Genomic DNA, 12,409 nt, shown 5'->3' with positions numbered 1-12,409 from the left:
TGGATGAGTGTAGTGTATATCATTACTCGTTTGTTTAACATATCATTTGTAATAGAGTAATGTTATATACCACACTCATTCTATTTTGATAATATTAAGTAGTATGAGACATATTTATAACTATTAGATGATAATAAATATATCATTTAATGGTGTTAAATGTGCCACATCATATTTAATAAAATTGAAAGTAAGATAGTAGTATGGTGTATAAAATTTTTCTTTATAATATGAGCGCATTATTTCTTTCCAAATAAAATTTGATCAGATGCATTGACGAGATATAAGACTCGAGACAAAAAAAAAAAAAAGAAGGAAAAAAACTTGTCTTTTTTGTGTTTTTGGTTTCATTTTTTGTCTTTCTTTTCTCCTCTTCACAGATTTCTTTTATGGAAATCTGGAATTTGAAATTTCTGATCATTACCAACCTGACCGACCCTTCAAAATTAATGCAAACCAAAGGGTGGGACGATCACTTGTAAGGATCACCAAAGACCTGCTCGTTGGCTGAGGCCGACCGCGACAAGAAGGGATCGTCGGCAGTCGGCACCCATCCAATGTATCCATTACTTTTTTCTTTTCAAATTTTAACATGCGTCTTAATTTGACCGACGAATTTCAATTTAACATGCGTCTCTCAGCACGTAGGCATTAATGAGTAATGCCAGACAGTTTTTCCACTCATTTTGAATAAAATGCAGTACTTATTATTAAAAAAATTATTTTTTTATGTGAATCATATTTCTTATCTTTTATAATAAATATGTTCAAGACTTGTATATTTAATGTTACAACTATCATTTCTCTTCATGAATTGCCTGCTTTATTGTACAGAACAGATTTTGTAGTATAAAACTAAAAAAGGGGGAGGAGCAGAAGGAACATACAAACTCAAAATATAAATTGCATTCTGGATTAGAGGAAAGTTGAAACTAATTGAAACCAGATCGGGCTTGCACTATCTACAAAAGAAAGGATTCTCTTTCATCATCTTTTGAGGGATGGAAAGGTGGAAGAACCACATGTTTATCTTGTATATATTGTGTTGAATCACCAAAAGAAGGGAAAAAAAAAAAAAAGCACCCAAAATTTCTTTTTAACAATTAACATTATACACAATCAAAAACCTTCAACGCTGGTCCTCCGAAGAGTTGATGACGATGATTTACGGCTTTCCATCCGCTCAAACTCCTCCAAACTGAGTGTAGAGGAACAAGCACGTGGAGGAAGAGACAATGGCAGCGCCGGTCGTCTAGTCGGAGAAACAGATGGTCGGGCTCTTGATGGGGGTGAAGGTGAGAAACTTAACCTCGGAGCTGGGGTTATGATTCCATTTAGACTCGGTGACCTCGACATCAGTTTTCCAGAAATGGCTGCCGGTTCTCTTAGAGGAAAGCGACAGGAATACTTCATGTCCTGTATGATTTTGAGATGCTTAACAACGGTTCTCATGGTGGGTCTTTCTGAGGGGTCCTTCTGAAGACATCTTTGCGCAATGTCAGCAACTGTCCTGGCTGCTTTGGCTGGGAAACGGCCTTTTAAACGAGGATCCATGATCAGTGATAGTCGACAGTCATCAGCAAGGAAAGGCCGGCTCCATTTAACTAAATTCCTCTCTTCCTTGGGATGGTGGCCATCAAGATTCTTCCGGCCAGTAAGTAGCTCTAGAAGAACAATGCCAAAACTCCAAACGTTGCTTTTGGGAGTGAGCATTCCTTTCTCCAGTGTCTCCACCGAAAGGTTTCCCACTGCCTGCATGCACGACTGAAATGAATATTAAGCAACCCATGGACTCAAACAGATAATGTGAAAGAGAGGATTTATTAAGAACTAAAAGAATATGACTATTGAAGAAAACTATTAGGTAGTACTCTGGGAGTATGAATGGCGTGGTATTCCCATCCAATCAGAAAATGCCATGCCATTAAACTTCGCTTTACATAAATACTAATTTGCAAAGATGTCATCCTGTTATAGGTGTAATGGGCTGAGAAGACCATGTGCCTATACTCCGAAACTACCGAGCATTTACTCTATAGCACATATTTTATTTTACAAGTACTCTATAATACAGATTATATCAGTTATCACACTAGGTTGATCTATGAAGATAACAGAGATTAGATCAACTAAGCTGGAAAAGGAACAATATCAATAAACATAAAGACTTACTGTATTATTAGGGATCTCCATCTCAGGAATTTGGCCAACACAGCCGTAACCTGAAAGCTTCGCACTAAAATCTTTGTCAATCTGGATGTTCGCAGTTGAAAATTCACTGTACATTGCCTGTAAATACAAGGGGAGCTTCCAGTAAACACACAAGGACTATACTTCAATTATCTGAAGGGAAAAAAAAAAACAAAAAATGGAATAGTAGACACACAAGCATGCCTAGCAGCAACCAACTTCATTAACAATAAATTTATAAAATGATAGTGCAGACAAGTTCTGATCACCTGGAAAGGCCCTTCTTCATGCAGGAAAGTAAGACCTTGTGCAGCACACAGAGCAATTTTCATTCTTGTATTCCAATCAATGGGAGGCCCATCTGGTCTCCCATACAGTAGTCGGTCCAAACTTCCATGAAAGAGTCGCTCATATATTAACATTCTTTGCTCTGAACCTTCACGTGCATGGTAACCAAGCAATTTACAGAGGTTTGGATGATGCAAATTTGCAATTGTGTTTACCTCATTTATGAATTCCTTTAAACCCTGGAGGGAGACAAACACAGTGACTGTGTTACAAAGCAATCAAGCATTTCTAATATTTACAATGCAAATTGATCAACTTCATAAAGTATGCAGCATAAGTGAAGACATAAGTTGTATCTCATTACGCTCGTCACATAGAGTGTGTGAACTAGCATAACACACATTCAGCCTCACTTCTAGCACGAGTAGGTTTTGCGTTTAAACTCATACAATCTGTACCATACACTTCATAATAAAACTGAAGGATAGTGGAGCAGGAAGAGCGTGTACTTAAAGAATTGGCTGCCATCCAATCCAATGGCAGGATTCACAGTCGGGGAAATCTCTACTTACCGCACCTGAACTGAATCTATCACCAAATAGCTTTACAAAGATGACTTAAGCATATCCTGAATTCAAAAGACTTCATTATAAAACTTCAAATTCCAAGAGTGGTTTCAAAACTACTATTTTTCTTACCTTCTTAGTCATGTTTTCCATAAGAACATATACAGTCATATTTATAGACAAAGACTTAATTATAAAACGTCAAATTCCAAGAGTGGGTTCAAAATTAAGACTTTTCTTCACTTCTTACCCTAGAGGTGATGAGAGACAAAAACACAATTTTGTGGGGTCAGTGAAAAAAAAAATCCATGAGTTTTAAAAGAAACAAAACATCAACAGGTTGAACTTATCTACATTTAGGGGCCAGAGATCATCAGGCAGGGAGATTCCCAGAAAATGAGAATAAAAAAAAATAGCCTGGGCATTCTAATAATCATTAAATGCCAATTTTACTTATAAAAAAGAAATCATTTTATTAATGTGTTACCAGAGTGGATGGATGAAGGCGAGTGACAGTTGCTTCGAACTTCTTTGAACTAGAAACATCATCTCCAAAAGAAGCCTTATATATAACAGAAGAAAGACTTTCTGAAACACATCGGTCTGAAGTAAAATTGTAGCAAGCAGCAGCAATTTCGTCATATGAAAAGTACAACATTCCTGTAGGAGGCAGTGGCAATGGTCCAGAAGCACTGAGAGGCCCGCTGCCAGTTACTGACTTAAAGCTTCCTGTAGTCTTCAAAGCAGCAGCACTCTGGGGTGATGGTAGAGGAAGAGGTTGTGGATTTGGGGATCGTTGTTCCTTTATTGATCCAGTCTGGTATCTTGACTCTTCCTGCTCGTCATATTCAACTGATGCAAGAGCATCTTGCTCCGCAGCATCAAGAGATGATGGAGCAGATAAGGCCCGTATTCTATTGTTGGTAACTTTGTTGACTGGGGGAACGGGTTTCACTCTTGTCCTAAAACTTGGGGGAGCAGACTGTAGCGACCGGGTTTGGATTTGGGGTTCTGGAAGCACCGTAGGTGAATGATCCTTAGGATTAGCACGGTTGATGCAAACAGTCTGCTCTGATTTTTTCTTCTTACTCTTTAAAACCGTGAAACACCCCATCTTACTATACAAATATTTGAAAACGATAAAGGTTCGTCTATCTTCCTGCGAGAAAGAATGAAGAGAATGTCTGTCAATTGAAGCCTTAGACTTAGTAAGGTCTTAAAACTTCATCGATTTCAAAAAGATAAAACAGAAAGAAACCTTTGGCAAGAATTTCAAGTGTTCATGCATCCTAACAATTCATGCAATTGGGTTCACATATCAACATAACCCGAGAAATAAAAAAAAATTAAGCAAAAAAATTGACCCGTGAACAATCAAGTCTTCCAACTTCCTTTATAGAAGATTTCATACAGATGCAATCATCATACATGCTTCTCCACAAGTGTTATTGTCAAAGATGTAACTCGGCAAACGCATGTAGGCAGTGCTAATCTCAATTCCCCATGTAACGATAACACCTAACTTTTGGGTGGGTCATGATCCACCTTTACCTCATTCACTTGGGTGATATCCCACCTATAATTTGATAATTCATTTCCATACAATGAACCTCTCTGCAACTAAAATGTTAATCAATGAGTGAAAGACCACCCTCCAAGTCCCGCACCCAAATCTCTATCTAAAAGATACCATCTTGGTAGTAATACACTAGCAATGAACCATACCTAGTATTAGATTGCAGCTAATAAAGGATCAAGGCTAGATTTTTTATATCCATTGACGCTTCTTTCATAGAAAACAAAAGAACCCCATGAATCAGCATCCATTTAACTTGACCAAAAAGCAACCCAGATCCATGGTAGCCCCTTGATTTTGCAAAAGGATATATGCCCATTATTTAACAACTAGAAAACGATCAGCCAATAAAACCAGACAAATTATAGGATAATTTTCTGCAACTGAGATTGTCACGATTAGACGTACCCACACCCAAAAGGCAAACCAAACAATAAACTTTAAACAACCTCATTGAAAAACAAAATCACGGCCACGAACCCCTCGGGAGGACTTGTACCAGAAAGAAAATTCTAAAAAAAAATCTGAGAGCCCAAAAACTTTAGAAAGAAACCCAATCCCAAGAGAAAAGAACAAGCAGATGAAAACCTGGAAAATAGCAGCAAATGAAAGTTCCTCCCGACGAGATTGAGAGACGCCAAAAATGGTGGAAATTGGAAGCTGTGGTCTTGATTTGATGAAGGAAAAAGCCCCAAACAAGTCAAAGAAAGCAGATGAGAAAGGGCGAGAAGTGAGAGAAATTTCACAGGGAAGCCGCAATAGTCCGAAAGCGGGATGGAGCCCAATGAGCAGTGGTCAAACTCAAACCTACCGAAACCCAGATTTTAATTATTATCTATAAACAACAGAAATGTTTTGTTTTACGTTAATACCCTCGACATTATCCTGTAATATCCCCCGTGCTATGTTCTTCGTTTTCATTAAAATGACTTGAGATGCCCTTGGCTACTTAATTTTAGACATCCGTAACCACAACCACAAGTACAAGTTGAATTTCTAACAGTGCAGCTCTGACTTTTGACCATTATTCCCAGGTAATTTCGGTCAACAATAAGGGCTTGATAAAAAAAATTATCTCACTTCATCTTATATTATTATTATAATTTTTTAAAAATTTTATATAAAAATATAATAAATAATTTATTTTTTTAAATTTAAAATAATAATAATATTAAAAAATAATATTTTATTCAACATATTTAAAATAATTTTATTTTATCTCATCTCAACTTAAACTAATCTTAAAAGAATGAACTCTTCCTTTTTTTTTTTTTTTTTTTCTCTTTTAAGCAATATCTTCTTCATTAATAATTTTAACAAATTTATTTTTGTATTGGACTTTTCCATAAACATCATTGTCTTTTAGAGAAAAAAAAGACCTAAATCGATGTAAGATTTGATCGTGTTTAAAAGTTGAAATACAAGCGTTTTGATTTTAGATTTTTTTTGGTGGCTCTTTTTTTTTTTTTTTAAAAAAAAAAAGTTAATAAGTTTTTCTGGTTTGGTTTTATCTTCTTTCATTTAAAATGCATTTTTTTTTAAATTTTACTTTCAATAGTGCATGTTTGTTATTGTATTCTTAATTGTTGTTTTCCTTAATTTTTAATTTTTTTTTCTTATTGTAATGAATGCATTCTCACACGATTCTTAGTAACGTGACATGCGAGTAACATTAGAAATTTCCGTCAATTTACTGACAAAAATTAAAAAAATAGTGATAGAGATCACTTGAAAATTCGATGCATACCTTACTTTATAGATTTTTCTAAAATTGTGGCCTAAAGATAAGTTTAAAACTTGAAAAAAAAAACCCTAAAAAATTAGTTGGCGAATATACCCTTAAAATTCAAACGCAAATAGAAATTAGAATATAATCAATGACGTCAACACGCAACGAATCAATTAAAATACAAGTATAGAAGCTCATGAAAAGAAAAAAAGATAAAATAAATCTATAGTATATTTTTCAAGAGAGAGAGAGTGAGAAATCAAGGGACATTTTGGAGAATAAGGAAATGAGTAATAAAGAAGAAAGAGAGAGAAGAATGGCCAAAATGGTAAATTAAAAGGGACACCTCGAGTTTCAACAAAGAGCGCCTTGATTGAAGTGACAACCTCCCCTTCCTCTCCAGTCAAACTTTGCAAACTTTTTTATTTTAATTAATATTATTTAATCAATGCCACATCATATCAAATCAAGTTTCCGGAGTGGTCAAAGAGACCTATCAAGACATGGTTTTGACTCTCAATCTGCCCCGTCAGATTCGCGCGTGGCGGACAGATCGACGGCCATCTTCAAGCACTTCTGGGACCCACTGACAACAACATTTTTTTCCTTTTGTCATCTATTACCTGTACTAGTATTTTAGTCTTAGTAGCTTCTTTCACGCGCCTTGTACGCGTGGAAGGAAACTCTCCATCCTCATCACCAACCCTCCGCCCCTTTAGGCCAGGTTTGGGACCAAAACCAAAACATAAAATTCTCATTTCATCTCATCTCATCATTACATTTTTTTTAAATTCTCATACAAAATATAATAAATAATTCAACTTTTTCAAATCCCAATACATATTTTTCAAATCCCAAAACAATAATAATATTAAAACTTAATATTTTAAACTTCAAAACAAAATACAAAATTCTCATCTAACCTACTTAATCTCAACCTTCAAATTATTCCGTTCAACATTACCCGGTTTTTTTACTTTCTTGTTTGTAGTTCGAGATACCGCTATTATATATATTTGATCCCGATCACGCGACCCACATCAATGTATGGGCTTCGAAGCCCAAATTGTCTTGAATATGTCCGACCCATTAATGGGCTCTAACACTTAATATAATAATAAAAAAATAATAATTATACAATTATTTTAAAAAATAATAAAATTTATTATTAAAAAATTAATTTTTCATATAAATCTTATATTTTTTTATTTTTTTAAATTATTGCACTCACGATTACAATTATCATTTCTCATAATAGAATAATATTATATATCACACTCTTATTTTATTTTTATTTTATAATAAATTTATATAATAAAAAATTATCAAATAAAAAAATTATTCAATAATAATAATAAATGTGCCATATAGTAAAATTAGAACATAGTGTATAGATTTTCTCTAATAATATGCCTCTTTTTCCAAAAAAAAAAAAAAACAGATAAAAAGCTTGCGACATACCTGAAAAAAAATGACAATTTATGTTCTTAAACCCCTGCGAATTATCCTTTAGGATGTCTGAAAAAGACGAGGAAATTCACCGGGTAACCTGGAGGAAACAACGTAGTTCCACGCCATCTGAATATAATCATATCTCAAATAATTGACCGAGTCAAATACTAATGAACAAACCACTGTTGCAGACACCACAAGGACTAAGAACTTCCTGATGATTCTTCCTGTCATGTAATTCTTGAACCATAAAGCAAAGTATAGCGAGATAACAGAACTATGAATGATAATTCCCTTCCGATCTGGGTATTGATATAGAAATGCAAGAATCCCAACGACCAAATGACCCATAAAGATTAGTTCCTACAAATATTTATAAAAAAAAAATGTTAAAAAAAAAACTAATAATAGAATTCCAAGATGCAGAAAATGTTACAAATCACCAACCAAATGCATGTTTTCACTTTTCAGTACCTTATAAGCAAACCATTTCGTAGTGTTTTCTTCTGGGTGTGAGAGATCTGACGTTTCCTTGAACCCAATGGCTCGGTTCTTGGACCTTCGAAAGCTAACTTTCTGGAGAAATCTGCGGAATTTGGATTTTAGGGATTTGGGTTGTTGTTTCCTGGGAGTAATTGGGGTTCCATATTCGGAGTTCAATCTGAGGAGGCATTTCCCGAGCTTCAGAAAAATGGAGCACTGATGGAACTCCCAAGTGGGTAAGATGCTTGTTGCTTTGATTTTGAAACGGAACTTCTTGGCCTTTGCATCAATGCAGAATTTCCATGGCCGCTGCTGCTTCTTTTCTGCTTGCATTGTGAGCCAAAAGCACAAAAGACCATTCAAGATGCGTAAGTAATGGTATTAGTGCGAAGACCAAAGATGAAGGAGACGTTGAATTCCAAAAGTGCGAAAACCGAAGATGGGTAAAGTGTGCCACAGCCAATCATATATTTGAGTTTTTAACTTTTATTTTTTAATTAAAAAAATATATATTATTTTATGAGCGGTACTATTTTGTTACTCAGATTGCGCCACTCAACCCTTATTGCTAGTTAAATTTTTTTTTATTTGTATTTTTTTATTATGTTTTAAAAATAAAAAAATAATAATTAATATACTAATAGTCATTTCTTTAATTATTAAATAAAAAATAAAATACATAAAATATCAAAATAGAGAAGAAATAGAATGGGCAATACATTTTTCTTATTTTATTGAGTTGTGAAATTTCTTAAACATGTCATATATAAATTATGAATGCATTCATAAGAATTAAAATGAACAACTCCGAAACAAGTACCACCTCGGTTTCGGGCTAGACTTAGGTTTTGGTTAAGAGAAAATCTGCTCAGCCCCCGGTCTCCCACCGCACTCCACACACTCTCCAACATGGCAAACCGGGTCTAATTCCACGTCACGGTCTTTTCATCCAACACAAACGCGAATTAAATCTCCTCTTAGCTCTCCTCTTCTCTATCTCTTTGAAGTCGTCCTAACCCGAGAAGCGCTTCCTCCCTGTTATGCACTCTTCTCTCTCTCAACGTCGTTGGCATCAACTCAGCTCATCTCCTCCGTGAGCCCCTCTCTCTCCCCCCATTGCTTGGCACTTGAATATACGGCAAACTCGACCCATAATAGTGAATCTAGGGCAAGCGGCAAGCTTGAATTGACGGCAAACTCGACCCCCATCTGTGTGTCTCTGCGTCCAGAAATAAACCTTCAAATGTGTCACTGGTTGCTTCTCCATCGTGTGTCCCTTAGACAGCATTCAAACCTTCCCGTGCATCCAGATTTGCGGCACCGTTCGGTAAGTTTCCTTTCGGTGCTTTGTTGATCTTCCCGATGCTTCATCTTATGTCATCATTCATTTGGCTTGCCCAAGTTCTTAACTGGTAAGGCATTTGTTAAGCAAGCCACTTGAAGATGAAAGTAGCTAGGAGATTTATTGTCGCAAATATCGTATGAAATTGGGAAAAAGACATTTTGCCATGTTCACAACTGCAGACAGTGATACAAAATTTTTGTGTGCTTATGTTGAATATTTGTAATTAATTATTTTCCTTGGGAGCAATTAGCTTGATCCCCATCACGTAGATGCGGTGGAATATTTGTTGAATTGATTTTGTGTGTAATTTCCCTGTTTGGAGGTTGTTCTCCGTGAATTATCTTTTGATCATTTGATATTTGTTCTTGCCCATCATGTGTTTGACAGAAATACTGAACCAAACAGCTTGAGATTATTTGTTCTTGCCCATCATCAAACTTTGACTTATCAAAGACTGACTTCCGTTCATGCAATACATGTAAATAATTTAACCACAACAAAAGCATACAATCATTTTTTAATGAGTTAGACGTATATAAACCCGATAGGGAGTATTTGAAAAACATAATTTGAAAGCTATTGAAAGTCCTCACTTTTTAAAACTAGACAATTGGTAAACTTTCTTTGTTTAAGCTATTTAAGCAATGCTCATCGCCCCTTGTTTTGTTTTATGGTGCAGGAGATGAAGATACAATGTGATGAAAATAGGTCCTTCAATGGAGAAGCTGAGGCCATTTCGGAATCTATGTTGTTTTCATTTAATTTTTATTGTGGAGTAGTTGGTAGTAATGGAATTTGTAGGTTGTTGTAATACTCTTTTTTGGCATGGGTTTTATATTCTAGCCCCGTGTTTGCCACTGTATGCCAAAACATGATATTTGTATGATTGGTAAGTAAAAGTAATGGTTGGAGACTCCAAATTAGATTTTGATGCTTGAGTGTGGAGGTTGCGTGAACAGTGGAGGTTGAGTAGTAACACTCTTTGGTTAAATATTGGTGAGATATAAATACAAACCCAACTACAATTGGCCCATTATCGTTTCTTTCTTCCCAAAGATGTCAAAATGATAGGGGTCACAAGCAGTTTCATAGGGTTCAAGCAGACCCTTTTTCACATAAACTTATGAATGGTGTTTATGTGAGACGAGAGGGTTGGTGTGATCTCATGATTCTATCGGACCTCTTTACTTAAAAGGCTGATTATTGTTTTCCAACATTAGTCTTTGGAGTTAGAGTGGTAACATCAGCCTTCGGAGTGGCTTATCTTCTCTACCAAGTTGGGGGAGCTTAGTCCTTTTATCTGTTCTGAATTTTGGAACAACAAGCTCAAGGTGGAGTAGGACATCATGTCAAACGTTAACCAAATATATTAGTCGTCTCGTGTTTGCTAAAGAGGCTGTAAGTCTCTCTTTGACTCTCACAACTTATTATCTGAATGTTGTCATCATCTTCTATGTACGGAAGGCCCAAAACTTTTGCTTTCGTCAGTCATTGATGAAAAACCCATTATGTTTTGAACAAGAAAAATATTATAGACACAAATGAATACTACGAAGGAATTCTACACACTAATGTGGTAGTGTACCACGTCTCCCTATTTTATTTTTCTCTCTTACTCCCCCTCCCTCCGTGCCCGCCACCAGTGCCCTCTCTCTGTGCCGGCCATGGTGGTTGGGGACCACCTCAGGGTGGGCAAAAGATGTCGGCAGTCCAAGCAGCACCACTGGCGTGGAGCTCACGGCAACTCGTAGTGCACGTTGGTGCATATTTCGCACATTGTGTGCATGGTCAACTGCTGCGTGGCCGCAGCTAGGTGGCCGGGGTGGTCAGGATCTGAGTTGACGGCTTGCGTGGTCAACGGTCGCATCCTTTGGTCGTCTGTGATGGTTGGAAACCACCCTGAGAGGGAGAAAGAGAGAGGGAAAGGGGCGCAGACTGTGTGCATGGTCAACGGTCACCATCCTTTGGCCGTCTATGGTGGTCTGGAACTACCCTAGGAGGGAGAGAGATGGGGAAGGGGAAGGAGGGGATAAGGGATAGGTGGAAGAAAGAGAGAGAGAAAGAGAAAAAAAAAAAAAAAAAAGAAAGAAGGGAGACGTAGTGTGTGGGATCCCTTTGTGTCTCTAGTAGCCCTCTTTGAACAATGATGCTTGCTATCCTATATTTTATCCAAAATCATATTATTTAAATAAAACTTTTTACTTTACCTATTACAGCGGGGGCAAAATTGCGCAGAAACTATATAAAGAACTAAATCATAAACCTTTCATCTGCTTGATACTTAAAATTTGGGTGTAAATATGACATTCTTGCAATGTTTAGTCATCTTTCTCTCCTAGAAAGCTAGTTGTCCCTGCTTGGAAGATTTCTTCCTCATGATCCTTACTTCCTTATGATTATCTCCCTACCTCTACCTTACTCCCAAGCTCCTTTATTTTCTCTACCCATTCTTCATAGCCTCCATTAATATTCCCACTCACATGTCCCTTTAAGAGACTATCTATTGTCACCAGCAAGACCACCACCCATTCTAGACAGACTATCAATTTGATTATAGCTCGTGTGGAACATCCGCTACTATCGGTACACATGCTCCCTAAGCATTGTCGGGTTTTTTTTTCTCACGAAGCTCTGCTGCCTTCTTTGTGTCTTCTTTTTAGGCGTTTCATGTTGTTCTCTAAAACATAATGTGGGTCTGTTGTTCTACAATAAGTGCCTCAACCAAGATCGTATAGAGCACACCTCATTGCCATCCAACATTGGATTGCATAAAAAATCAT

At 36.4% G+C, this 12,409-nt stretch overlaps 2 protein-coding genes across 6 annotated transcripts; both read right to left on the bottom strand.

Moving 5' to 3' along the window:
- Positions 1-891: 891 nt before the first annotated feature.
- On the bottom strand, positions 892-5,415 carry LOC108986281 (probable serine/threonine-protein kinase PBL1). 5 transcript variants are annotated; one of them, XM_018958854.2, is made up of 5 exons: positions 5,209-5,415; positions 3,532-4,203; positions 2,460-2,717; positions 2,173-2,289; positions 892-1,764 (listed from the first exon to the last, which is right to left on the bottom strand). In XM_018958854.2, the coding sequence occupies exons 2-5, from the start codon at positions 4,156-4,158 to the stop codon at positions 1,120-1,122; spliced, it is 1,647 nt and encodes a 548-aa protein (XP_018814399.2). In that variant the 5' UTR covers positions 4,159-4,203; positions 5,209-5,415; the 3' UTR covers positions 892-1,119. The 5 variants fall into 5 exon arrangements, with proteins under 5 accessions (XP_018814399.2, XP_018814403.2, XP_018814402.2 ...); XM_018958858.2 differs by having other exon boundaries at positions 892-1,752; XM_018958857.2 differs by lacking the exon at positions 5,209-5,415 and adding an exon at positions 5,070-5,174.
- Positions 5,416-7,717: 2,302 nt separating this feature from the next.
- LOC108986262 lies at positions 7,718-8,706 on the bottom strand. The gene is made up of 2 exons (XM_018958827.2): positions 8,276-8,706; positions 7,718-8,164 (listed from the first exon to the last, which is right to left on the bottom strand). The coding sequence occupies exons 1-2, from the start codon at positions 8,615-8,617 to the stop codon at positions 7,859-7,861; spliced, it is 648 nt and encodes a 215-aa protein (XP_018814372.2). The 5' UTR covers positions 8,618-8,706; the 3' UTR covers positions 7,718-7,858.
- Positions 8,707-12,409: the final 3,703 nt, after the last annotated feature.

Source organism: Juglans regia, chromosome 3 (genome assembly GCF_001411555.2).
Source record: "Juglans regia cultivar Chandler chromosome 3, Walnut 2.0, whole genome shotgun sequence".
NCBI classification, from domain to species: Eukaryota; Viridiplantae; Streptophyta; class Magnoliopsida; order Fagales; family Juglandaceae; genus Juglans; species Juglans regia.
Note: the sequence above shows the minus strand (reverse complement) of the source record. Positions and strands in the feature narration are given on the sequence as shown.

Coding starts and splice junctions, on each gene's coding strand:
- LOC108986281 (XM_018958854.2), bottom strand. CDS start 4,158: ATGGGGTGTTTCACGGTTTTAAAGAGTAAGAAGAAAAAATCAGAGCAG. Junction 2,290..2,459: donor ATGAAGAAGGGCCTTTCCAG/GTGATCAGAACT, acceptor TTGTATTTACAG/GCAATGTACAGTGAATTTTC. Junction 1,765..2,172: donor TGGAGATCCCTAATAATACA/GTAAGTCTTTAT, acceptor TATTCATTTCAG/TCGTGCATGCAGGCAGTGGG.
- LOC108986262 (XM_018958827.2), bottom strand. CDS start 8,617: ATGCAAGCAGAAAAGAAGCAGCAGCGGCCATGGAAATTCTGCATTGAT. Junction 8,165..8,275: donor CGAAATGGTTTGCTTATAAG/GTACTGAAAAGT, acceptor AAATATTTGTAG/GAACTAATCTTTATGGGTCA.